The 25,737-nt window shown below is 37.2% G+C and overlaps 4 protein-coding genes across 7 annotated transcripts; 1 reads left to right on the top strand and 3 right to left on the bottom strand.

Annotated features, from left to right (window-relative positions):
* Positions 1 to 2,022: 2,022 nt before the first annotated feature.
* On the bottom strand, positions 2,023 to 4,399 carry cimap1b (ciliary microtubule associated protein 1B). 2 transcript variants are annotated; one of them, XM_011476232.4, is made up of 7 exons: positions 4,282 to 4,399; positions 3,848 to 4,120; positions 3,567 to 3,770; positions 3,338 to 3,439; positions 3,122 to 3,243; positions 2,911 to 3,051; positions 2,023 to 2,817 (listed from the first exon to the last, which is right to left on the bottom strand). In XM_011476232.4, the coding sequence occupies exons 2-7, from the start codon at positions 3,957 to 3,959 to the stop codon at positions 2,725 to 2,727; spliced, it is 774 nt and encodes a 257-aa protein (XP_011474534.1). In that variant the 5' UTR covers positions 3,960 to 4,120; positions 4,282 to 4,399; the 3' UTR covers positions 2,023 to 2,724. The 2 variants fall into 2 exon arrangements, with proteins under 2 accessions (XP_011474534.1, XP_020559782.1); XM_020704123.3 differs by having other exon boundaries at positions 3,848 to 3,969; positions 4,282 to 4,397.
* A 304-nt stretch (positions 4,400 to 4,703) lies between these two features.
* Positions 4,704 to 9,421, bottom strand: LOC101169032 (protein tyrosine phosphatase domain-containing protein 1). The gene is made up of 13 exons (XM_004070060.5): positions 9,285 to 9,421; positions 8,972 to 9,166; positions 8,778 to 8,858; positions 8,531 to 8,649; positions 7,441 to 7,578; positions 7,082 to 7,353; positions 6,675 to 6,968; positions 6,326 to 6,574; positions 6,133 to 6,249; positions 5,952 to 6,053; positions 5,789 to 5,869; positions 5,596 to 5,706; positions 4,704 to 5,510 (listed from the first exon to the last, which is right to left on the bottom strand). Exons 2-13 carry the CDS (start codon positions 9,157 to 9,159, stop codon positions 5,388 to 5,390), a joined length of 1,875 nt encoding a protein of 624 aa, XP_004070108.1. The 5' UTR covers positions 9,160 to 9,166; positions 9,285 to 9,421; the 3' UTR covers positions 4,704 to 5,387.
* Positions 9,422 to 10,820: 1,399 nt separating this feature from the next.
* On the bottom strand, positions 10,821 to 16,520 carry LOC101158941 (ADP-ribosylation factor 4). The gene is made up of 6 exons (XM_023955917.2): positions 16,276 to 16,520; positions 15,539 to 15,619; positions 15,337 to 15,446; positions 15,067 to 15,138; positions 12,096 to 12,221; positions 10,821 to 11,934 (listed from the first exon to the last, which is right to left on the bottom strand). Exons 1-6 carry the CDS (start codon positions 16,340 to 16,342, stop codon positions 11,848 to 11,850), a joined length of 543 nt encoding a protein of 180 aa, XP_023811685.1. The 5' UTR covers positions 16,343 to 16,520; the 3' UTR covers positions 10,821 to 11,847.
* A 1,180-nt stretch (positions 16,521 to 17,700) lies between these two features.
* Positions 17,701 to 22,999, top strand: si:dkey-30c15.2 (uncharacterized). 3 transcript variants are annotated; one of them, XM_011476230.3, is made up of 12 exons: positions 17,701 to 17,839; positions 17,958 to 18,001; positions 19,249 to 19,312; positions 19,469 to 19,600; positions 20,743 to 20,847; positions 20,931 to 20,980; positions 21,075 to 21,200; positions 21,305 to 21,350; positions 21,535 to 21,606; positions 21,743 to 21,896; positions 21,967 to 22,043; positions 22,123 to 22,999. In XM_011476230.3, exons 1-12 carry the CDS (start codon positions 17,804 to 17,806, stop codon positions 22,267 to 22,269), a joined length of 1,053 nt encoding a protein of 350 aa, XP_011474532.1. In that variant the 5' UTR covers positions 17,701 to 17,803; the 3' UTR covers positions 22,270 to 22,999. The 3 variants fall into 3 exon arrangements, with proteins under 3 accessions (XP_011474532.1, XP_023811684.1, XP_004069731.1); XM_023955916.2 differs by having other exon boundaries at positions 20,928 to 20,980; positions 21,743 to 21,865; XM_004069683.5 differs by having other exon boundaries at positions 20,928 to 20,980.
* The last annotated feature ends 2,738 nt before the right edge of the window (positions 23,000 to 25,737 follow it).

The following is a 25,737-nucleotide window of genomic DNA, read 5'->3' as shown; positions in this document are numbered from 1 at the left end:
TTCGTTGCCTGTCTAAAATAATTGTCAAACCGTACAGTGATATTTTCAATAAAAAAATAAATGGTGTATTATTGTCGTTGTTGGAAGTAAAAACAACGTATTACAGTATCGTAAAAATATTTGCAGTAGTAGAGTATTTTAAGAATTCCAGTTATTAGTTCTTTGCAACAGATAGCATGTGATTTCTTTTTATGGACCTATACTTTCACTTTGCCAACAAACTATTTTATTTTATTTTGTTTCGTTTTATGTATTTAATATTATTTTTATTTTCCTATGAGGTATTCAATACATGTCTTCCTCGTAAGGAAAGGTGGGTCCCCTTTCTGACCCCACCTTTAACGCAGGGAGTCCTAATAAATTATGTTCAAACCTTCAGTAAAATGAATCTTGTTTGAAATTTAGCTGTGAAAGAACATAGTTTTGCATTAATTCTGTAACTTTTAGTGAAAAAAGATTGACCTTCTGACCCCTCCCTAATGCTTTTTTGCATCCAGCTGCAGACACACCACTGCAGCTCACATTACACCATAACCCTTGTTCTATCTTAGATGACCCCACCCTTACATTGACGTGTTCTCCCTACCATGACAAAGGTGGATAAAGGTGGAAAGATTTCATGTACACCAGTGAAACTCACAAATCATTGAAGAAAAAAGCTTCAACGCAATGTCCAGTGGGTCTAGATGACCCTACTCCCAATGGTAAAGTGCCTAGGATAGCACAAGGGTTAGATAAACCAGTTAGAATCAGACCCTACATTGGCAGCGAGGTTCCAACACACAGGTAACTGATTCACACAGGGGACGTCCTGAGGGCAGTAGTTAGCCACTTGAGAGAACAAAAAGGAGACATTTGTATTACTTGGGGCAGGTGTGTTGTGGGAAATTATTAATTTTCTATGATCTAAAAATATTTATTATCACCAGAATATCAACTCTGTGTTCATCAAAAAAGGCTCAGCTTTCACACTGAGTGGTTTGCTGACGCCTTTGTGGAGCTTTCAAAATAAATGCACCAAATCTAAGCATCTTCCATTTAGTCACTTTTGAAAAACTTGAAGTTAAGCTTAAATATAATAATAACATCAAAGAAGCTGCATTATGGTTAAGTGGCCTAAAGATACATATAACATTAAACTTGCTAAAGAAACATTTTTGATTTAGACAAAAGAAAAACTTTTAAAACTTCAGCGTTTTCTCTTTTTGTGTAATTACAGCTGAACTTATAAACATGAGTATAATGTTGGTCTTTATTGTCTAGAATTTATCAGACATGCTGTGATTATATATTTGTTCAAAAGCTACAGTTGCTCTTGCAAAAAAACAAAAATAAAATTTAAAAAATAAATTACCGTTTAGAAAGAATATTATTTTATTTTATTTTTTAACCTGTTTGCGCTGAGGGCCTTTTGTGTTGGACAAGTTTTACTATTACAAGAAGGGGTTATGAATCTTTGGATAGTAAATTTGAATGAACTCCTTTTTGTTTTTTTTATTATTTTTTATTTATTTGTTACATTTTTTGTGTTTTAAGTATATATACATATTCTTTTTATTAAAGAGGGAGAGGGGAAAGCGTGGGGGGGGAATAGTAGAAAAATAAATAAAGAGGGAGGGGGAGAAACTGAGGGGATGCAAGTGCGGAGTTGCTAATTTGAATAGGTTATTATTTTAAGTTAAGTTAAAGGCAAATATTACATCCAAACGTGAAATTTTGACACTAAGATAAGCGGAAGATATCTGTCCATCAGTACACTGTGGGTTAGGAGGAGGGATAAAGCAGACAGGGAGCAGTGTGGCAGTGTGCACGTGCACGTGGGGGTGGAGCTACATGCACGCCAAAGTGAACCATGTGTTCATAAGGGGAACCAGATCCTCCCCAGCCTGACCAGCCAGACCAGGAAAGAGGGGGAGACCCCCGGACCAGGGGGGGGGGACCGCCCGCCAACCCTTTTTTGTGAGGTTTACATGAAATTCTATTTTAATAAACTGGAAGGAAAAACAACAACACATTTTCAACTGATTTAGTTAAGAATTATTATTGAAAGCTATTGCAACTTTTAGGAAAAACAGCTGTAACTTCAAATCTTTTGTGCCTCAAACATTACAAAAAATGCACATGAGATCATGGAGAGATTGTACATCAATACCGACTATAGAGTTTATCTTTTTTTATTTTTAGTTGCTGGTGTGCCACTGGATTTCTGTCAAGGAAAAAGTGTACCTTGACTCAAAAAAAGGTTGAAAAACACTACCAGACATTGGTTTGGTCCAGCGCGCAGGTAGGTGGTGAACTAATTCAGTTCAACCTAAATTGTTGAATTTGAAACTTTATTAAATATTTTTTTAATCTTTTAACTTATTTCTTCGCTTTGCTTAGCTCAATTTTCTCATAAATAAAAGACAAGGGTGCAAAATTCTAAAACCAAAGTCGTCCATATTTTTAAAGGAGGCTTGTGTGAATAAATTCCTCCAGAATGTGCCGCTGTGTGCTGAAAGGCGCAAAGGAGGAGGAATTCCATTTAGATTGTAAAGACTCGTTTAAAGATTACTGTAGGTTTCTATTGTATGTTTGTTTCACTAATGACAAAAGTTGCCTAACATACTCTACTAAGAGTCTGGATTTTTGTCCAAACTGTGAAAAATGCAATTGTCAAAGAAAAATGTACAGATTACAACAACAATCTTGAGAATTTTGCTTCATTGAATACAGTTTTTTTCATTAGGATTCCACGTCCATGATGAAGGGTGAGACATATTGGGAATGACGCAGTCCAAAGGTAAAACTTGGAGCTTTGGCTCTTGTAAAGGTGACCTATGAATGATGGAAAACGTTTGAACATTATTCTGCACGGTGCTTTAACCCCCCCCCAATTAAATAAATAAATAAATAAATGAACCCTCTTACCCTCTCAGGACAGTATGCCCCTGGGCCTGGTTTCTGTGCTGCTTCACCTGGAATGAAGTTTCTGCCTGTCATGCTAAAGTGTGGAGGTTTTTGCTTATAAATGTAAGGGTCTACAGCTTTATAAGCAGCTGGGCCTGGACTCTGACAGGAGAGTTGAAAAACAAAAAGTTAATCTTCATATGATTAGTTGCTTCCATTTATATTTGAATACCTTTGCCATGTCTTCGTGAAAGCTTCCGCTTTTGCTGCGGCCACAGAGAGTGTAGGTAGGTGATGAAGTTGTGACCGCTGACTTCGGCCCCAGCATAGGGGGCAGAGTGTAGGTGGCTGGACCTGCAGTGGGGTATGGGTGAAGTTATTTCAGAATAGTCTTATGTACAAAACCCTCATTTTCTCGTTGGGTATTAATTGTTGACATCAGCATTACCTGGTAATTGTTTAGTACTCCCAGCTTTACTCCTTCCAGAAAGAGAATAAGCCGGAGGTGAATGGAAAATTAACTTTTCTGAGTTCTCCGGGGAGTACTGGCCTGGCATAGCAAAGGTATTTGTACATTTACACTCCTGACATTTCCTTTTTTTATTTATGATGCAATTTTTTAAGAATTTCACCAAATTTGAAATAATTGACATTAAAATGTTTAATGCTTCACTGACCCGGTCCTGGTGCTCGGAACAACAACGGCTGCTTTGAGCGACTGGAGATCGAGAAGGCAGGCGTGCCATTTCTTCCCCGTCGGGTGATGTTGGAAGGTATTAAGTAAGTTGGTCCAGGAGAGGAGTTAGAATTTGCTTTTTCACAGCGAATACCAAAAGAGAACACTGGTGCTTTGCATTTTGTAGGGTCACGTTGAGCACTACCTTCATAAACACAAGAGCCACAGACGTTAGGTGCTAAATACTGAAGTTGGTGATGGAACTGAAATACACTGGTTTACCTATAAGTCCAGGCAAAGCATACTTAGGTCCTGGACTCCCATAGAGAGCAGCCACAGGTCCTCTTGGCTTGTGTGGCCTCCAAGTTCCAACCCAGTATTTATCACTCTGCATTTTTTATTGACTTTTAAGTGATACATAAAATATTTAACAAAGGCGTAAGATTATTTTCAATGCAAAAATCTCAACTGTTTATTAAAGTGAATTTGAAACTTGTTTCACGCATAAGCATCTCATCAAATAGAAAGAAAATGAACCCCACTTAGCAGCGACAACTAAAAAGGAAAAAGAAGAAAAAATAGCTTCATAAAGAAGAATTGAACTTAGTTATGTGTACTATACAAGTAAATAATGTTAGAATCTGCCTAAACTCATGAAAATACTATACTGTCATTTAATTTTTTTTACTTTTGGTGAAAACAAAGAAATATTTTACCTGGTATAGGTTAACATCCAGTTGCTAAGGTCGTCCAACTTTCTTGGGAAACCACAGAAATCCCAATAAGCACTGAACCAAACAATGTTTTCAGTGGTCAAAGTTACCATGACAACGCTGTCATGGAAATGACTCTCTGACACACATGCTCATTTTGGTTGGAAGGTGACTTAGCACAAAAGCTGTGCACAGTTTTTAAACCCGAACAGTAATCAGTGCTACTTAGAGCTTACCAATGATTTATAGGATATGAATTGATCAAAGCAGCCACAGTGTCACACAGTGAATTCACTTTTCATGTGTGCTAAAAATAAAAATGTTTTCTATTTGAAGACGAAATAACAAAGTGCAACAATAGGCTTTATTTAGTGCCTTTGTTTGTGTATGTTTGAGGTGTAAGGAAAAAAAAAACTGGAAACATGTTTTATACTGCCTTTGGCAATTTATTTTCTATATCCAGACACTGCCATTTGTGGAAAAAAAAGATTAGATATCAGGATTTTTTCTTTGTATTTATTTTGGTTTTCTTCCAAGCTCTAACTGATCAAAACATCCAAATTCCAAAGTTACTTCTAATAAGTATGAACTTTTAATCCCAGAACTGATATTTTCCCCCACTCTTAATTGCAGTGGTTTTAACTAGAGTTTCATATAATAACCGTAGAGTCTATGAACTATGATTTTACAATAAAATAAAATACTCTTGCCTCTGAGGCTTACAGCAGACATTTACTGTCTCAAATGTAGAATATTTTGTTAAAAAAAGTTACATAAATGTTTTGTCAGTATTGTGAAACAGTCTTTTCCTCCATTTTGTAAACAGTAGCTTCAGTCCTTTTCCACTTGAATCTGCATCATTGTAATAAATATTGTTGTTGCTATATTTAATGTTTTCATTCAATTATGAGTGTGATATAAAAGGACAATACATAAATCAGCACAGAAGCAGCAAAATAAAATGTCCTAAAATGTCAAAACCTTTTACGATAATGCCAGAATAATTTATTATTAAGCATTTCCATTGCATCTCCTGCATGTTGTCCAAACCAAAGTACAGCTAATACAAAAATGTTTTGCCTTTCTAATTTGTTTGATTGGACTGCTCTTCAAAGAGTATTGATGGTGCTGCAGGCTCTTGTGAGGTGTCTATAGTTGTGGAAGGTTTCTCTCAAACTGGCCTTTAGGACTTTCATCAGTTGGGCAAGGGTTCCCATTTCCTCTTGAGGGCGCTGTTGGGGTAAAATAAACACATCGAGGAGTGTTTCCAATTTGGAAAAACCCAGTTTTGTAAATGCTGCTGTTTCTCAGTTTTACCCGTGTGAGAGCAGACATCAGCCGCTGGAGCACAGCATCCTCTCTGTGTGGACGCAAGCTGGTCACTGAACTCACACAGCTCAGCAGACAGTAGATGGTGTGTCTTTGTGACTGTAATGATCCAAATCAGTGTTTTACTTTCAGAAGTTAAAATAGGACAAAATAAAGATGGTTTTTTTGTTTGTTTTTTTACTTTTCTGAGCACATTCAGAGGTTTCCTGTTGCTTTCTTCCACTTTTAGCTTTTGTATATCCTCAGGGCTCAGTACTGGGTCCTAAAGAAAGAATTTAAAGAAATGTTCAACCTTTTAGGAAGGTTAGAAAATAAAGTTGACAAATTATTTTGATGGCACTGACTTTTAACTTCTCCAGCCACGTCCACAAGAGACAGCAGAGGACGTGAATGTCTGTCTCAGTGACCAACAGAGCCCAGCCACAGTCACTGCTGTTCAGCTCCTCCTTTAAAATAATCACTTTTGTTTCAATCAAATAGGAATTGACAATTTATTAATTGACAATTCATTATTTTTTCAATTACCTGCAGCAGAGCGGACCTCTGCAGAATATTCTGTCCTGGTGGTCCTTGTTCTGCCATCGCCTTGGCAACAGGACGGGCCATGGTGGTGGGGCCAGGATTATGTGCATTCCTGTACAACTTAATTTGAAAAAGTTTAAACCATCATTTTTACTACAACAAAAAAATATATATTTTTGTTTCAAGAGCATGGTACCTCCAAGCTGGAGCTGTATTTCGGAAGTGCATTTTTGCTCGCACTCGCTCTCCTCTTTGCCTCGTTGTTGTTTGGCATCATGTTGGACATTGTAGGGTTATGTGTTTGCTTTTTTGCAGCCGGATGCCCTCCTGAAAGCATGCCAAGAACCGGACTGACTGATCTCCTGTCAGTTTGGATCAGGTCCTCCACACACCAGTGTTTCTCATTTCCAAGAGCTGCAGCGCCATATGGACTCAGCTCCAGGTCCTTCAGAACAGAACGCAACAAGGTGAAAACAATCCTACATTAATTAAAGCTTTAAATGTTAACTGTTGCTGTGATTTTGTTAAGAAGTCAGCTCATTTACTGTCATTTTGCTGAGATCGGAATCACTGTAGCTGCGCTTGTCCAGCAGCACCTCGTGCTTTCTCTCCAAGTATACCTGGGGTTCATCCCAGGAGGACACTGACCCTGATGCCCCCCGTGAGCTCTTACAGCCTTCATTCAACAAGGGTAAATGCTGTCTGGACACCAGGGTGTCTCTCACTGTCTTGCTAAGGGTCTTGATTCCTGACCTCTTTTCCAGCTCTACCTGGACTTCAGGAGGAGGAGGGAGCCCCAGTGCCAGGCAGGAGAGACGCACACACAAAAGATACACCACCTAATCAAAGCAGGCACAAGTAGGAGGAAAAAAGAAATGAACAAGAGTCTTTTCTTCTGGGTTAAGGAGATGCAAAGTTAGCGGAAGGTAGAGGTACACGTGCATATCCTGACCTTGGGTGTGTGCCGTAGCTTGCGTGCCTCCTGACCATGCAGCAGCAGCGCCTGTCTGTTGAGGTAGTGCTGCAATGTGAAAGGAGCTCCATGCCGCAGGCTGAGGTCTGGATACTGGACCAGCTGTGTGCCGAGGAGCCGAGCAAAGTCAAAGACCTGGTTTATCTGTGTGCGTGTTTGAATAGATCGAGGCCGTTTGATGCGCACATAGTGGACGGCTTCGCTGGGGCTGATGCGCAGGGTGTAGATTAAGTAACAAGCAATCAGGACGCCTGAAACAACAATGCCCATGAGCTGTACAACAAGGAAGAAACTGCATTTGTTTGAACTTATGACATAGCAGAATTGTTTCATCTCACCTGTTCTACCCAGGCCTGCGTGACAATGAATTGCTACTCTTCCTTCTTTTACTGCAAAATCCAGAACTTTTAGTCCATCAATGATTCCAACAAGAGACGACACTCCGTAGTCCGGCATCCCAAAGTTGTAGAAGTAAACTGTAAACGTATGCGTATAGCTCTGATTACATTAGTCTTGACTTTTTTCAAATAGCGTTTTAGCTAATCCTGGTCCAAAGATGCTCCCAAGTCCCTTTTTGCCACGTCCATGTCAAATCATAGGTAAAAACCGTATTTCAATGTCACAAGCATCACTGTTGAACTTTAAAAACAAGTTGTTACACTATATGTATTTATCACAATATGTATTTGTTGTTGTTTTTTTTCAATATTTTTGAGCTTTTAATGTAAGGCACCTTTCTTGACTGCAGCCAGGGGTCATATTAATTAATAAACTTGACAAATATAACAATATTAAATTGTTTTGTAATTTACTCTAAAGTTTCTAAGTCACCTAATGGTATAAGTATCGTAATGGCACAAGTAATAGTTTTTGCATAGTTCGACCAGGGGTGCTACTAATGAACTTGTAGGCGTGTGCATCACTATTTGCCTCTGGCAGCAGCTCCGTCTTACACTGAGCTGGATGGAGTTGTTCAGAAGTGACATGGTGGATGAAGAATTCAACGGATTTATGGATTTGAAGTGATAAAAATAATTTAATTGACTTGTTAGTATTTTTTATATGCTACATGGTTGTCTTAAAAATTGTTCATATGTTGCAATGATATACTATATTCCTATGTTTCATGAAGCTAAATAAACATAGTTTTTTTACGGTAGTGAAGCATCTGTTAGTGTTATTTATTTCATTATTGCTATTTGCCTTTCAAGAAGAAATGTCCATTCTATTTTGTGAAATAAAATTCTCCAAAGAAGTGCGACTTATACTCCAGTCTGACTCATATAGTGCGAAATACAGAACAACTCAAGTTCAAGTGTCTAACCAGTATTCTTGCAGAGACAAATGTCATCGTCTCACAGTCACATGTTTTTTTACCCAATAGCTCTGGAATGAAAGTTTCTCCTAAAATATTTAATGGGATCTTACTGTCATTGTCCATGAATGTCTGTGGAGAGTATGTGAAACCACTGTCGGGGTCTAGAGGAGGTCCACAGTGAGCGTGCTCCCCAGGAAGCTGCATGTTGATGATAGATTTGATGTTGAGCCTGGCAATTAAAAGAGAGGTTTTTCTCTTCATGTTAATAATTTAAAGACATGACAAAAGTTAGCTCCTAGGTTCTTATCGGCCCTGGATACACGATCACAGACATGCAGGTAATTAAAGCCTGCTTACCTGTTAAATTGATCTATAATGTTGTACTTCTGGATTAGATGGTTTGACGGACGTGCCATTGCAATTATATCATCCGTCACCCTGGGTGGTCAAATGGTTCAAAATCAGAAATGTACCATTGATTTTTCTTTTTAAAGCAATGTACACAAGAGTTTTTGCAAGGGTGCAGGCACTTTTTTTTTTTTTTTTTTTACCATGAGGAGAAAATGCCTCGAATGACTTGCTGGTTTAATTTCCAGCAGTCCGGGCCTTCATAGCGACAGTCTCTTCCTCCGCAGGCTAACAGACAGAGCAGCTTGGGTGGGATTGCTTTGACCAGGTTCTCCCTGGCCTGGGAGTAGGAGGGCCGTGGAACGGAAATGTGTGGAGCTAGGCTCGGCATTATCCTTCTGTGGAAGTGGAAGTTTCTCAGATCAGCTGTGACCAATCTAAAGTTAGCCTCACACTTCTCTTACATCCAGCAAAGTGATGATGATCTGTAATTAATGTAAACAAATTCAGACGTACCTGTTTGACGGAGTGTGACAGCGTTAATCCCATTTAATGTTTTCTCCAAACAATAAAAACTTCAAACTGTCAAATTGGATGCACATGTGCTCCTCTATGTTGTTGTACTGCACACACACACACACAATTGTGCAATGTTCCAGCTCCTCTAAGCCTTATTAGCTGTCATAAATACATTAGAACAGACAATCATGCTTCATGGCAAGCCAATTATATAATGCTTATTCCTAACCCCCATGCATGCCCTAATTACCTACCACAGGTCACAGTTCCTCCCAGATATTACTTTGTGATGCAGATAGCAGTTTGTGACCATTTTGTTGTTATGAATTTATCGTTTTTTTTTGTTGTTGAATGACATTTTAAGTAAAGCAAACTTTGATTAAGAAAATTTTGAAAACGTTAATACGTTTTTTTTTGTTTTTTTTTTAATGTTTTAAACCATATAAAACAGCCGGGAATACATGATTTTTTTTCTGTCTGTAGTTTTTTTGAATCATCACATGAACAATTTATTTATTCAGATCAAGTCTGGATAAATCTTCACCCGCAGGAGGGGACAGCTTGTCATTAAAAAAGTGATGGTGGGATTACATCTATTAGCTCCACCCACAGATTTTACCTGGCGTGGTCTTCCTCAATGGCCCATTGTTATTATCATCACCCAGCTTTTTAGGCCTAAACGTTTCTCTGTGTGAGGAAATACTACAAATTATTTTAGAATTCCGGTGTTTGTTTGTTTTTAAAGAATTTGCCTATTTTTCTCATCATGCCAGAATCAAGTAATCCTTTCCAAATTGCTTCTGGAATTAATTAATTAAGCTTCTTTCTCCTACCAAAAATAGACTGTATGCTATTAAATCAGAGTGGTAAATGTATCAAAATGCATATAAATAACCACTACTGGCATAAACTAAAATCTTGTAAAGTGAACCTGTTTTTAGAAATTTGTCTGACTCAATAATCCATTTAGGTAATTAACACAACTTTATAAAATATATACAGACAGGAAAACGTTTTGACAAAACCCTTTGATTAACCGATTACTTCTTTACTATCTTCATCATTTTTTCTGCGTAACCCTTGTGCTATCCTAGGCGCTTTAACGTTGGGAGTTGGGTCATCTAGACCCACTAGACAGTGTGTTGAGCCTTTTTTCTTCAATGATTTGTGATCTTCACTGGTGTCCATGGATGACATCTTTCCACCTGTATCCACCTTTGTCATGGTAGGGAGAACACGTCAAAGTAAGGGTGGGGTCATCTAAGATAGCACAAGGGTTAATGTCAATAACTGGAAGATAACACACTTGACTACAGGCATTTTACTTATACAATTATTTACTTTAGGCATAAGAAGTTTGTGGGTAATGTTCTGAAGTAGTAATTCATCTTCATCTCTTGGTGATAAATTACTCTGTGTGGTTATTTGCCTGAACATTGTTGGGACAGGCACTTCCTCTTACCAAAGTCCCTTTCACAAAACTCGAGGCGAGTTTGCTGGAAGGTTGTGAAACAGTGACCGGAATCTAAAGCATTTTTTGGTTATGCTCGTTTTATTTAGTGTCTTTTTATTATTGTTTTTAATAGAACACTGTTAGGAAATACTCAACAAAATTTCTTTAGCTTTAAAAAGCACAAGTTGGAATGTAACCCATAAAAACCTGATGGCAGATTTATGTTGGCATTTGCCAAACAGTGCAACACACTTAGTACTACGGACTGCTGGAGAAAAAAAACCTACAAAATAAAATAAAGAACTAAAAAAATGGGGGGAAAACATGTTCACTGTGTAATGATGCTCTCCATCGCAACACTGCTATTTCAAAATTCAGACAGTGCTTCCTTCCTCCTTCTAGGTTGAAACCCTTTCCGTCAGAAAACAGGAGAACTGAGATTCTTCAATCTTTTTATCGTGATTGCATAGAAAAACAAAAGGAGTGAGGACAAACTCAGGCTGGATCAAGTCCAAAGCGATGAATTATTTGCATTTTGACCTTACTTTTACTTTCACAGTGATGTAGATCTGCTGAGGCACAGCTTACAACAGAAATCTCTTGTTTTTTTAGTGAAAAGCATACAAACACAAAAGCAGCTTGGGCAGAAAAAATGACTTTATAATCAAAGAATAGATAACTGACATGTGTGAAAGAAGAGCAAAAAGGCACAGTTCCCTTCTTTTTAAGCAAGCTCCACATTCACAAACTAACTGATCCTCACAGAAGCTCACTACTCTCAACAGGCCTTCAGAGTCAGAACAGATGAAGGTTTGAAGACACATCAGAGGACAGAAGGGTCTGTTATGGAGGCCAACAGCACAGAGAGGGGCAGAAAGAAAAAAAAAAAAAAACATGTTCACATGCTTTAAATGCATGGAAACAAAAATAAGAAAACCCAGCGTGTCGAGAATCAATGATGACACAGTAACAAAAAAAACAAAAAGAAAAATTTGTGAAGGTTGTTGTAGTTGATTATACTGTCCATAAACGCCAGGATTGGTTAAAGGTGCCGTCTTTTCTGTCCGGTGCTGGTCAGTCTCTCTCCGCAGCTCAGTTTGTGGTTGATTAATTCTTGGACAACTCTCTGGAAAGCCAGTCCAGTCCTTCATACAGGCCGGTGCCCTGGGTGGCGCAGGTAGCTTCGATGTGCCACTGTGAAGTCCAGAGTCAGCACAAATCAGCAACGTTAAAAAATAAAAATAAAATATAAAAGAGGCTTGACACAACATGGAGTCGACACTTTTGTTTTCTAGTGCAAGTATTTCTATTTAAAATGACTTACGGTAAAAAATTAAATAAAAAAAAAGACTTACAGTTTTGTTGCGAAGAGCTTGCAGGCCAAGTTTGTCTGCCAGTTCACTGACCGATAAGGCGTTAGGAAGATCCTGCTTGTTAGCAAACACCAGCAAAACCGCATCTTTCAGTTCATCTTCAAGCAGCTGCAAAGGTAGAAAACACCCATTATAGATTTTAAACGTAACAAAAAACGCAGAGAAAGATTCTGATTTTACAAGAAAATGTATTAAAAAAAAAAAAAGAAATAAAATGCACCTAGAAACACACATAAGCCAAACTCTAATGTAAACCCTTTGGAATCTAAAAAACTGAATGGATTAGCCAAGAATAATTCTTGGTTATCTTTGTTTTTACTCATCTTAAAGTAATCTTCTCTCTATTATAGGAAAAATCTTTTGAAACTACACAACATGAAAGGGAAGTCAGTTCAAAATGATTCCAACAAGCCAGTTTGCTGTGTTTGTTTATAGTCTGCTGATGAAAACACCTTAAGTATCCAGAAAAATTCCAAATGCTGTACAAAAATACAACAATTTGATCTAAGCTATGATTTTTTCCCATATTTATGTCAATACTAAAGTTAAATTGGAGACACCCATTGTTCATCAAAACCCAGCAGAACTAGAGTGAATCAGCTCTGTGGTAGGGGTGTGACAATAACCACATCACTGCACTTTTGTTTTTTTGAAAGTTTTTTTTATTTTTTTTTATTTCTGCATATGGTGCATGATTGGAACTATAATAAACGCATTAAACACATTCATCTTTAATGATAATTCACTTTTTCTGCTAGTCCTCAGACTTCAAGTGTTTCTGGGGGAAACGTTTCAAACACTCCCTCTACTCACACACACACACACACACACACAGAAACATCCTCATTCTACAACAGAAATTTCTGTCTCGCGTGGAAAATACGACAAATTTACTGCATTCTAATTAATTTCCATTGTATTCATTTCCGTTACAAGCTGCGTTTGTTCTTAAGTGCGCGACACGGCCGCCCGCCGGAGGATTTTGTGTTGGGGGGGTTATTACTGTTCTCAGTCACTCTGTAACACCAAACATGAACACACACTGTTAGATTTCAATGAATATCCCTACATGTTTTGTTTGGGAACTATTTTGTGCAGCTCAACGTTACGTGTCTGTATAAACAAAGGTGGAGCCTCCTGCCTCGCGTTCTTCATGGGTGTTAGGCTTCATGGCTACCGGAAAGGTGACAAAGTGTCTGCAGTGTGTTTATAACTGGGCAATATATAATATTCTGAGAAGATGTCTGTACCAGAGAGCACAGATGAAGGCTCACATGCAGCTAGAGAGCAGTCCGCTGAAGAAGAATCAACACGCACCCCTAACACACGTGTGTGCGCTCCTTCCTCCTACACACTCAGTGCGCAGTCATTCTACAACACCTATATAGTTAGTTCATTAGTTAGATAGTTAGTTGTTACTGTTATTTGTTAATAAAGAATACTGCGTTTTAATTGTAATCATTTGCGAAGCGGCCGGCGGGGGATTTTGTGTTGGGGGGGGGGGGGGGGGGTCATCACCGCGGTGATCAAAAATCCCACACTGTCACAGCTCTAACTCTGTAGTTTGACTGGACTCATTAAAAGCTGTAGAGATGAAATGATTTCCCTAAAGTTCAAAGTCCCGCTCCGATCATCTTTTGATGTCATCTTTAGCTTAAAACAGAAAGCCCGTGACGTTTTCAAGGACATCTTTTTTGCAGGAGTTCATTAGAAGGCCGCCTCTGAATTGTGGCAGGGACTGCTGGCACGTAGTAAGCCCGCCCCCTTCCCCATCATCTATCCGTGTACAAAATTTAAAATACATTTTTTGTTTCATTCTCTTCATGTCCTCCATCATCAGAAAAAATGTTAAAGACACCAGTTTCATCATAGTGGGTCTTTAACCGCGATGACAAAATGGTATCTTGCTTTAAAACCAAATAGATCTTAAGAGAAGGAATAGGTGCTTCTGTCTTTCCTGTATAATCGTTTCTCATCAACTGAGAGGTGGAATCTTAAAGTGTCAGAAGTGAAACCACTGACAGTATAGATTGACTAAGTGGGTGAGACAACTACCTCCCAAATGTACCAGGAAGAGTAAACACTTGATTTGGCTAAACTATCAAAACCTTTACGTTACATTAATAAATGACTTTCCAAATAGGCAACAAACAAGCCTGGGTTTTCAGAATACGTCCAGTAAGGCTAAAAGCTAAAGCTAAAAATTTGATCCTTCATCACATGACAAAAGATCACAGTCTTTTGGAACTAAAGTGTAATTTCAAATATATTATCAAATAAAATAAAAAGATTGTGTTGATTAAAATGAGCCAACAATAGTTGTCTGACGTACCAGGTCAATCCACAGAGGCTAAAAAATGTGAGAACCAGACTATTGTAGTATATTTACTTGTGTTGTGTTGTTGGAATACAATAGGACTTTACTTTCTCCTGTAACTAGTGGTTACATAGTAAACCGACCTGGTTCTGTGTGACTTTTTAAACCTGCCTTAAACCGGAAGTCAATGTGTTGTGTGTTTACTATCAAATATAGTAGAAGATATTCTTGTTTTTAATACACTAATCTCTGAGCCGCTGTGCACAGCAAAGTGTTTTTTCTTCTCCCATGACGATACTCCTTCCACCTATCGAACGTTTTCCCCAAACAGCCCAATTGATCCATATTTGAATTTACCAAGAGTGTGTAGAGGTATGACGATGCCCTCGCCCCCCCCAACTGGTTTTAAAGGTGCTTAATCTTTTAAATTAGATACGTTATACATTCTGAATAAAGGCAAAGTTATTAGTTTTATTTTTATTTTTTTGCCAAAGCTGGTGTGATAAATAAACCCCTAAGCATTATGCTAATACTTATTTCAGTTTTATACATCTGTTTTTTAATAGTTTTTTATTCGTTTTTAAACTTAATATTCAAATGTAAAACATGTGTAAACAAGATGAACAAAGTACTAACCATTTTTGATAGCTCTTCTGCAGATTCAGTCACTCTCTCTCTGTCATTGCTGTCCACTACAAAAATGAGGCCCTAAAAGAAGAAAACAATGTTAAACGCTCTAAAGCTGAATCCTGGCATCGAACAGCAAAAAGCTGAAAATACTCAGGTATTATGCTTTACAGCATACAGCACTGTAAATAGTTTTCAGAAACAAGTTACTCAAAGTTTATCTAAAGACAAAGTCACATTTGTGTTTTATGTAGAGAAAAGTCTCATCTGCTCTCATACCTGCGTGTTCTGAAAGTAATGTCTCCAGAGAGGCCGGATCTTGTCCTGACCGCCGACATCCCAAACAGTGAAGCTGATATTTTTATATTCCACTGTCTCCACATTGAAACCTGCACAGAGGACATAGAAGTGGACAGTTTTGGTTACATTTCTGCACATTATTAGAACTTAAAAAAACAAGCGTATGGAGTCATTTTCCTACCGATGGTGGGAATAGTGGTTACGATTTCTCCAAGCTTCAGTTTGTACAATATTGTTGTTTTTCCTGCAGCATCCAGCCCAACTGTAGAGATTTAAAAAAATGAAACAAGTCTGAACTGTTAGTAGGAAGAAAAAGAAAACATCACAAAGTACTTTCTTTTCAGTTTATTATCCAAGACGATACCATTTTAATACTATACTGACATTTGTCTGTTTATGTGCCTCATCCAGTCTTATTTTACAATTATATTTAAAAGAACGCATCTTAAATTAAAACTAAACATTCTTTAAGCACAACTAATTTTCCTGGTTTCACTTAAAAGGAAGAAAAAAGTTAAAGTTAGCCAGCAAGATGTTGAAAATATTTCAAACAAGTGAAAAAACTAAACCTAAAATAATATTTAAGTTTGGTTTTTTTTTTAAATGTGTTTTTTTAAAGAAATCTAAAGTGTTTATTTATTTTCAATGACATTTCTAACTAGAATGGTTTAACCCATTTCGGATGAACTAGGCCACATTTTTTTTCCATTTTTTTTTTCCATATCTTAATCTTTGAGAACAAAAACTGTCTCGGTAAAATAATTAACATTTTGATTAAATTGATTAGGGTGGAAAAAACGAATAGTTCTGTGTTATCATTTTCCCGAGCAGTTTGCAAATGTTTCACTTAAAAGCTCATATTTGTGTTTTTCCGAGGCGACGCTAAGTCCCGTTAGCCCCGCAGAAGTTTTTACTCACCCATCAAAATTCTCATTTGTTTCTTCCCGAAGAGCCGACCGAAAATGGACGAGATAGTTAGCCCCATAACTGTCCGACAAGGTGTAGATCTACGGATGCAATGCTTCCTCGGATTAAGGTGAGGCTGTAGTGAAATATTTTAACTCCTATGCGGTTCAAAAGAAGGATTTCCACACAACAGAACTGACGACTGCCACGTCCGGGCCAACGTGGAAGACATGACGTCACCAATTTGAATCAACTTTATCAACACAGAAAGACAGAAACGGAAAAGCGTGCTTAGGCGTTTGGTTTTGTATTTAAGTGATACAAGGTACAACCGGAGGCAATTACTTTCAGTAATGCAAATTTAATCACCAGTATCCGAGCTCTTTGTAAAATATTTTTGTGAAATATTATTTTGAAAAATATTATTCCAAAATGCAACTCCGATATCCACCGCTAGATGTCAGTGCAAAATAAACGCGCAACATGATTTCATAATGTTGCTGATTTACTTAATGTACAATGGCTACACACATATATTTTTATATGTTTATGTTGACTCTTTTCCCAGGATTCACAACGTCAATGAATCTGTTTGACAGTATGTTAATGCATACAATTAATCAGTATTGCTGTAGGCCCTGATAAATAAATAGGGAAGAAAAAATTTATTGTTTTGTGGTGCTCAGTAAACAGGATTTTCACTAATGTGTTTAGAGTATGAAATTATGTCAAAAATCAAAAATAAAACTTTGTTGAGGAGCTTTTTGAGAACTTTTATTCAAAGCCTGTAGCAGGTGAACTGTAGCAACAGGCCTCCCCTTAGCAATTACTACGCTTAAAGTAAGCCCAAAACATGATTGAATATAGCAAGTTTACAATATAGATCATGAATAGTGTAAGAAGTATACAAACTAAATACTTCTTAGGACTAAATTGGGACATCTTAAGTTTACAAAACATAGATAGTTTATTACAATAGACTTTAAGTATACTACCTCACTTTTAGTATACTTGTAGTACACTTAAAAATACAAGTTTTTGCTAAGAGTCTCTGCCAGCTAAAAAAAAACAATCAAAAAAACAGTTGTCCGCATTATCACACTAGAGAAACGTTAATATATTAACTTTATATTAACTAAGACTGATCTGATTTAAATAGTATGAAAGAGAGCAGTAAAACAGGAAGAACTTGTTTTTTATGTTTCTTTTGCTAGTCTGGGATTATTTTTTTAAAGAAAAATAATAGCTCAGTTACAACATACAAATCTGTTGTGTTTTCAAAGAATAGCTGGAGGTTAGAAAAGATCTATTTCCCACATGGGGATTCCTATTCACAGCTCTGCTATGATACTGACTGACTGCTGTGCAATTCATACACAATCTGGTTGCTCACAGCAGGTGGAGTCAAACTAGCACCATGTGACTAGGTGTGGGGTTTGGTATAAGTGTCCTTTGAAAAATAAACATCCTTTCACAGAGGCATGAAACTGAGATAGGTTTTTATCTTCCAGCACATTCCGAATGTGACTGCTGTGTGAACATGACTTTCACCATGGAGCCCATGGATGGAAAGCAAGTAAGTAGAAGTTTGAGTTTCTGTTTTTTAATTGAACATTTCACATAAATTATATACATATATTTTATTTCCTTAAATCATTATGCTCTGAACTTTGTACAATTTCTGTCGTTTTTAGGTATCCACACTGTCTGATGTGTACATAGCACTTCTTATTCCGAGGTAATTATCATTTATGAACTTAAAGACAATGTGCAATCCATGGTAAAAGTAATGTTCATCTTTTACATAATACAGTTTTAAATATAACTAGTAGTTCACTTTTTTTTTTCTGTAAAAGGTTTGCTCAACCTGCAGGACAACATGTCATGTAGGCGTGCATGGCTTTTTTTTTCAGTCTTGGCACCAGCGGTGTGCTATTATATAATGATGCCTTACCTTAAGGCCAAATCTGGTGCTCGTTGTATCCTAGAAGTAAAAGGAAATACAACTTTATGAATAACAAAAGGATGCACTTTTTATTAAATATGTAACAATATTTGTATCATAAAAAATAATTATGACTACCTAATATATCTTGGAGTATTATTTTTATAGTATCTGTAGTGTTTGGAGAACACTTCTTCATCTATTTTGTCCAAGAAAAACTAAATGTAGGGTAATAGAATTGAATAGAATAGAACTTTGTTGATCTCACAAAGGGGAAATTACCTGGTTACCATAGCTCTACTAAAAATTAAAATGAATCAAATGATAGTTCCTTGTAGTTAAACAAGAAAAAAGAATAAACAATTATTACCAATAGTGTGCTTTATGACATTTTCTGACAACTTTTGACCTATAATGTGAACAAAAAAACCTTGAATTATTACCGTATGTTGTTAGGCATGACAGCAGAAGACTATTGATAAGGGATTCTTTTTTTTTAAACTATGTAAGCAGCACAGTTGCAACACAACACAGGTGTTGCGATCTGTAATGTGAAGCATCTATTCACAATATAAAGGTTGACCATAACTAGGTCAGAAAACATTGATCTTTACAACACAAATTACACAATCAAAAATTCTAGACACCGTCCTGATTTAAATCTTAAAAGTTATAAAGATGAAAGGGACACAGTAACTGATAATGATAAGACTGTTAGTGAATCTGAAACTGTGTCATTAGATGCACTTGCATTGCTGTTTTTGTTTTTCAGAGTTTTAATTAAAGAAAAGCTGTGTGCTCAGGATTTGTACTTTTCATTTCTAAAATATCAAACCACCTTAAATCCTGACCTTAAAAATATATTTAAATGTAAATATTTTAAGTTGTATTTAATCTAATTATATTTGACTCATTTGCATTTCTTTATGCATTAGTTAAGATATAATTTTAAACTTGATGTACAAGTTTTGAACTGACGTCACACAGATTTCCAGTGGACAATATGCTGGTGTTGTCTAACATTCCTAATATTCCTGCAGCGTGATCGGGAGTTTTTCAGTCCTTGTGGTTTCCATCGTAAAACGGCAACGACTAGGAGAACAAGTGAGTCCGGCTGTGTGTTTTACTGCATGATATGGATGTTTACTGCGGTGCTGCCTTTAATGTTGTGTGCTTGTGTTCTTCAGTGGTGCCAAAGGTTGCATTAGAATAACTGTATTTATTAATTCCTTAATAATCCTTCACCTTTTTTTCTTTCAGGTTCACCTTCTGGTGCAGCTTGCTCTTGCAGACCTCCTGGCTGCTCTGACCTTGTTAGTCATTTCTGTCTTGAACAAAGTCAGCTTTAACAAAAATGCAAACACCTGTCAATATGGGCTGCCACTGGCCCTGGTAAGACATGTTTATGCTGTTAGATTGGAGCTTTCCATCATAAATAAATGATTTGCCAAGTACAAAAGATTCTAAAAAAAATTAACTTGATTTAGGTTGTCATCTGCCAGTAAATGATCAGCAAATCCTCCAGTTACATAACTCCAGTTTTTCCCCGAGTCACCCTAGAGAACATAATCCCAGTTAAAATTTTATGTGGCTTTTATTACTTCCATAACCCAACGTCACAAAGTGTTTTATCTTGTGGTACAGTATCTTAATTTTTTTCTGTCACAGTAGGAAGAAAGGCAAGATAATGTAACAAAATAAATAGTCTTTCCTAAATTGACATTTAGATAAGAGGAAAGAAACTGTTAGTTTTTAGCTCACTAAACAAAAGGGAAAGGAATGTGATGTACAAACAAGCAGAAAAAAACCTGCAAAGCCTATTTGTGTTCAAAATATGCTGATATGAAAGATAAGCAGATTTTTCAAATTAAAAGTGTGGGGAAAAGGGCTGTTGAATATCTGTGTTGTCAGTCTTTGCCATTAAATATAATGATCATGGTTGACAAAAAAAAGGGACATGAAGTGAAGTTGAAAAGCCTAAAATTGGAAAGTTAAAGAATATTTTTTGAAATCTTGCAAATCTTTGCTGTCTAGAAAAAAAACTGTTTTACCTACAAAAAAATTTAGGCAAGAAAAAAAATCCTTTTCAGGTGTTTTAACTTTAGTCTACAGCAACATTTAGTGTTTATTTACATATTTTACAATGAATCAATATCTAACTACAGTCTGTCTGTTTGAATTTTTGTTGAAAGTAGTCTCTTCTTATTTATATTTAAACTCAAAAAAATCCAAATAAAGGTATGTGAATAGCATCCTAGTAGCCGAATCTTTTACATATGGTCTTACATAATCTAGTAAAGGTACAACATTTGCCACGTCGGCAGGTTTAGTTATATTTTTCTAAGACTGTTCCATTTCCACAAATCTTGAATTGTTGTCAGTGGCTTATCCAAATAAAGTGCAGTATGGTTCCTACAAAGAGTCATAAAGATTGTTCTTCTAAAGATTAAGTGGATCTGAGCATCTCAACTGACTGCTTTGACTGTTTTACAAAATAATTATCAATTTTTTTTTTTTTTTGCCTTTTGTTCCAGACATTTTATTTAACTTCCTTTCTGTTAGTGGTTCTTTATGCTTGGAGGTCAAAGGATGCTATCCAAGGATGGAGGGAAAGAGCGTCAGATGATGAAAATGAACAGGTGACACATCAACAAATGTTATTAACCAGTTCAGAATCAAGAGTCACTGATTTCTTTCTTCCTCTGAACTGTTTGTACAGCAGAGCCAGTGCAAAAGAAGAATAGAAGCTTTTCCCGTTTGTGCTTTTTTGTGGTGAGTTTGTCACATTATATTTAAAGTTTTCACTTGAATCATTTAATACAATATGAAGTTAATTACTTTTTATTGATCTCTGTAAACTTATCAGGTTGCTCCCTATCGTACTGTACCTGTTGTACGTAGTCCCACTTTTCCTAAAAGAGTCCTCGGCCAATACAATGACTGACAAACCACAGAAAAGTATGATCCTGAATGAGAGCAACTACAGCAACAGGTAATCGCTGTCATACTTAAATAAATAATTCTGTTTTTAAGAGATCAGAAAATGAAGTCTCCTGTCTCCTTTGCCCTTTTGGTCATTTTTGTGTATTTTTACAGCTGTATTCTGTTCTTGCGTGTCTGGAAGGAACCCTACACTAAAGATGTAAGTCTCAAACCTAATTTTTTTCTTTCACAGTTTAGCAAAACATTTTTCTTTGTCTGAACTTGTTGGAGTTTCTGATTTAATTTGATCATAAAAATTATATAATTTTCTTTCATCCTAAAAGGGCATTTGTGGACTATAAAAAGACTTTTTTTGCTAACTTAATCTTTATTTTTCATTTTAGGAACCAAGACGCATCATATCCATCAGACTTTTTCTTTTCATTGCAGTGATACTAGTGTTGGTCTCCTGCTCTGTGAGTCATAACCATATCATGATAACATTTTAACACACACAGTTTGTACCTCTGACAAAGCTAGTTAAGGCTTGGAAACAAACGTTTTCTTAAATGTAAAAAAACAGGATTGTAATTCTTCTTCTTTTGATTTTAGGTTATTTACTATAAAGTTCAGAAATGGTACAAGAGACGTGAGCAGGAAGGACTTTTTCCTGTCTATGTTGATGGATATTCAACAAGACGATCGAAGAAAGTATTTTCTTCTGCACTAAATATGGTGATGGTCATTGTCATCTGTTGGACACCAGGTCTATACACACACAAAATATTTATATGTATTAAAATCAGCATGAAATTCATGTTTTTTGTTTTCTGTAGTTCTCGTCCTCATTCTGCTATCTTTCTGGGGAGGACAGAAGGATCAGAGGAAGTTGTTTGCCCTCTACATCATTCAGGTGGGTTTCATGAGAACAAAAGCGGATTCACAGAGATGAATTCAGAAATGACAGGGCTGTTTTGTCTCCGTCCTGTCAGGCTGCCACCCTGTCCCTGCAGGGTTTTCTGAACAGCATGGTTTATGCCTGGCGGCGTCCAAACTTCACGGAGGCCGTGCTCGGGGAGAACATGCCGCTGACGCCTCACCTGCCCTTTTTTGATGAATCATTACGAAGCCACTGCTGACAGAGAACTTCTCCACGTTTATTGTTGTGCTGCGATACGTGTTATGAGCACAAAGAAGACAGGTGCCATGGCAGTTCAAACTGGACGTTTTCAGTGAACTGAGGAGGAAAGGAACAAAAGGATGAAGGATTTATTCGACTTTTCAACAAAAACAGAACATTACAGGAGGTGTTGTTGCTGCTGTGGATTTCAATGGAAAGTCAGGAAATCTGCCAAAATCATGTTGACTCAAATAATTTGGTGGATCCGGAAGTTTTGACAAATACGAATAAAAAGATTGACGGACTATTTTGTCAGATATTATAACATTGTCAAATAATGTTGTGTTACGTGTCATTTTCTAATTTATTGCTTTTGACCAATGAAGTGTTTTTTTGTCTTGCTATGCAAATGTTTTCAAACACTAAAGAGGCGATGGACCTCAAAGGAATGCAGTTATAGCAGAAATAAAGGAATTCACAAACTGCACTGTCACGCCTGTGTTTAAGCTATTGGAAGGTTTAACATACCTCTGAGAATAATCCCAGCTTGTGTCTGGTACGCTCTTTATGCAGTCATGAATTTATTTTCACACACAAACACAGGAAATAAAGAAAAATGATATCATTATGTGTATAATTATTTCAGTGTTTTTATTGGTTCAGAAAGCTGAGTCAAAGTTGTAACCCTATTGATGCCTGAATTTATCTCCAGTCATGGAATAAAGAAATATTATTGGATGTTTCTGTAACCTTAATCCTTTCCTTTTTTTTTTCTAACTTGTCCTGTCCAACAGCTGTGCAAACAGATGAGAGCTAAAGGCCTCTTGTATTGGACATATTTTACTGTTACAATATGGTTTGTGGATCTTCTGACACATAAGGTGTATGTTTGAATAAACCCCTCTTGTAATTTAGACGAAACTTTATTTATTTGATCATATTTGTAACCGCTTTTTGTTGGACTGGACGGAAAATAAGAGGAGGGAATAAAAGAGGGGGGTAAGGGGGTTATTATAGAAGGGGGGGGTCAATTCATAAAGCAACATAAAGCAACAAGTTGCTACATGTTTATAATCATTGCTGTCAGGTTTAGATGTTTAATAAATCGAAAAGGGCTGGGACCTGTCCACACACACTCTCGAATGTTACAAAAATACCTGCTGGCTGCAAAAATCTACACATAATCATGTCAACATGTACATAATACAACTACCGTTCACACATGCATACTTATGCCTTAAGACTAACACATGTAAAACATTTCATTCAGTCACACAAACTATTTGTGCAAAGATGAGCTAGCACCTGTGCTCGAGTGAGTGTTTATGATCTTCTAAGGTGGATGATTGAATGTAACAAAGAGAGGGAGAGTGCCTGGTCATCCCCACTCCAAGACCCCCTCTGAAGCAGCAGTGGTAGCCCCCAACACCTGTACGACATAGCAGATATAGAGGACGACCACCCGCAGAGCAAACACGTCTGCCACCCAGGCCAGCAGGACCGTCACAGGGGCCCCAAATGCCAGAGAGCAGGGAAGCATAGGGGGACAGAGAGTGCAATCTCCAGCCCAACCAGAAGAATAGCCCCCCCCTTCCTCCTTAAAAACCTTGATACTATTATCTTTTTCTGTAATGTACTGTCTGAGGCCACAGTGGATAAAATTAGATGTTGCAGATTTTCAAACCTGAACAGGGAAAATGGGTTCCAGTCTTGAGACTCTGGATCATTATCTTCTTGTAGGATGAACCCCTGACCATCTTTAACCAGCACCTACCAGAAGGAATTGCATGACCCTGAAGAATGAAAGCCCCCAATCATGGATGCAGCAAATCAGCCCTGTACCATCACACCTCGAAAACGTGTTCATTGCACCTTTACACATCCTTTCACCTTTTAGAGGACTTACAAAATTCTGCATCATAAACCAAAGATTTTAAACGTTGACATATTAGTGCATAACTGCTATTCCAGAGGTGGGCACTGAGGGCCGCATTCCTGCATGTTTCCAGCATACCCTGCTCTGGCATGTTCTAATTGGCTGGACACACCTGAACCAGGTAATCAGTCATGAGTAGGGCAAGACTATCTGGAAATCATGCAGACACACCGGCCCTCGAGGCCTGGAATTGCCCACCCCTGTGCTATTCTGACATCATAGCTACGTCATTCTTTTACCAACTTATCCCCACAACTTTAAAGTCTTCTCCTAGCAGTTAAAACTGAGACCTACCTAAACAATAAGTTAAGTTGTGCTTGAAGCTACGTCTTCACACAGGTGTTAATTTTCAGAAGCTTGTCCTCTGACTTAGTTGAGACTGTTGCTTTTTCTGTCAGTTTCCTGCAGTTTCTGAGCATCTTTTGACAGCAAAGGGAACTTCACTCACTGCTCATTTCATGGGAGATTTCTCTGCAAACATTTTTTTTTATTGTAGTCATCTTTTTTCTTCAGATTCAAAATGCAGCTATCTAGCTGTTCCATTATGCCTATTAATGTTTCTGTCATTTTATCGTTCAAAATCACAAATTCCATCCTGCCAAAGCCAGTTGTGATCTTCTGACCTGCATAGCATCCTGATCCTACCACTGAGCAGAACAAAGGAATCTCCACCTGGGTTGAATCAGAGCGGAAGCTAAGTCAGGAAATTAGAGACTGTCTCATTTCCTTCTGCTGATCCTCAACGTGAACCAGTGAGCATGTGTGAGATTCTCAGGCATGACAAGGGCACATACAGTTTATTGAAACTAGAGCAGATATCCTATCATGAGCACATTCTGCAGCCTAAAGAGTCCATCGCAATGCCTCTGTGATATGGTGAGTACACCATGAGGAACGTGTTTCTCACTGATGTGCTGGATTAAAATAGATAAATAGTTTCTTTAACTTGAGAGAGGTTTGAACCCTGAAACACCTGAATTCTTTGGCAAATATTTTCAGTCACAATTCAGCCCATGGCCCCCTGAATAGAACTTGAATAATGTCTTCTGTGAGTAGCCAATGACAGTTCAACTTTCTGTTTAAACCTGGATGAGATTTTACTACAAATATTTAAAAACTAATGCCAAAATGATTTCAATAACACAAATATTACTAATTTGTGAGCTCGACTAGACTCACTTAAGGCTTAGATTCAGCCAGGTTCTTGGCAAATTTCATGATTAAAATAGAATAAATACAACACATGCAATTGCAAATAAATCTGAAAAGAAACAAAATCTTTTGCCTTTTTTTTGATACACAAGATAATCATATTCATTTTCACTTCAGTGGACAAAAATATGCATTCATTGCACTGTCAAAATCATTTTTTACATCACAGGAAAGGAGGTCAAACGCTTCAAACCCTTTGATTGTCGTAACAGAAATGACTGAATCCAATAGCCCCACTGCGTTGCATGAACACAGCAGTTAAGACCCATTCAGATGAAAATGGTCTTTTTAAAGTTTTAAAAGTGTTTGGTAGTATTTTTTTCTCGTGATGGAGGATAT

The sequence above is a fragment of the Oryzias latipes genome, chromosome 6 (assembly GCF_053564925.1).
Source record: "Oryzias latipes strain Hd-rR chromosome 6, Olatipes_Hd-rR_3.1".
NCBI lineage: Eukaryota > Metazoa > Chordata > Actinopteri > Beloniformes > Adrianichthyidae > Oryzias > Oryzias latipes.
This window is presented reverse-complemented; position numbering and strand designations above follow the sequence as displayed.

What these genes read in the sequence shown, in the direction of transcription:
- cimap1b (XM_011476232.4), bottom strand. Translation starts at nt 3,959, where the DNA reads ATGCAGAGTGATAAATACTGGGTTGGAACTTGGAGGCCACACAAGCCA. An exon ending in TGCTTTGCCTGGACTTATAG is followed by an intron (nt 3,771 to 3,847) that starts GTAAACCAGTGT and finishes GTGTTTATGAAG; the next exon opens with GTAGTGCTCAACGTGACCCT. An exon ending in GTTCCGAGCACCAGGACCGG is followed by an intron (nt 3,440 to 3,566) that starts GTCAGTGAAGCA and finishes TTGCTATGCCAG; the next exon opens with GCCAGTACTCCCCGGAGAAC.
- LOC101169032 (XM_004070060.5), bottom strand. Translation starts at nt 9,159, where the DNA reads ATGCCGAGCCTAGCTCCACACATTTCCGTTCCACGGCCCTCCTACTCC. An exon ending in AGCTACGGCACACACCCAAG is followed by an intron (nt 6,969 to 7,081) that starts GTCAGGATATGC and finishes TGCTTTGATTAG; the next exon opens with GTGGTGTATCTTTTGTGTGT. An exon ending in AATACAGCTCCAGCTTGGAG is followed by an intron (nt 6,250 to 6,325) that starts GTACCATGCTCT and finishes TTTCAAATTAAG; the next exon opens with TTGTACAGGAATGCACATAA.
- LOC101158941 (XM_023955917.2), bottom strand. Translation starts at nt 16,342, where the DNA reads ATGGGGCTAACTATCTCGTCCATTTTCGGTCGGCTCTTCGGGAAGAAA. An exon ending in ATTACTTTCAGAACACGCAG is followed by an intron (nt 15,139 to 15,336) that starts GTATGAGAGCAG and finishes TTCTTCTTTTAG; the next exon opens with GGCCTCATTTTTGTAGTGGA. An exon ending in CAGAAGAGCTATCAAAAATG is followed by an intron (nt 12,222 to 15,066) that starts GTTAGTACTTTG and finishes CTACCTTTGCAG; the next exon opens with CTGCTTGAAGATGAACTGAA.
- si:dkey-30c15.2 (XM_004069683.5), top strand. Translation starts at nt 17,804, where the DNA reads ATGACTTTCACCATGGAGCCCATGGATGGAAAGCAA. An exon ending in GGCAACGACTAGGAGAACAA is followed by an intron (nt 19,313 to 19,468) that starts GTGAGTCCGGCT and finishes TTTTTCTTTCAG; the next exon opens with GTTCACCTTCTGGTGCAGCT. An exon ending in TAGTGTTGGTCTCCTGCTCT is followed by an intron (nt 21,607 to 21,742) that starts GTGAGTCATAAC and finishes TTTTGATTTTAG; the next exon opens with GTTATTTACTATAAAGTTCA.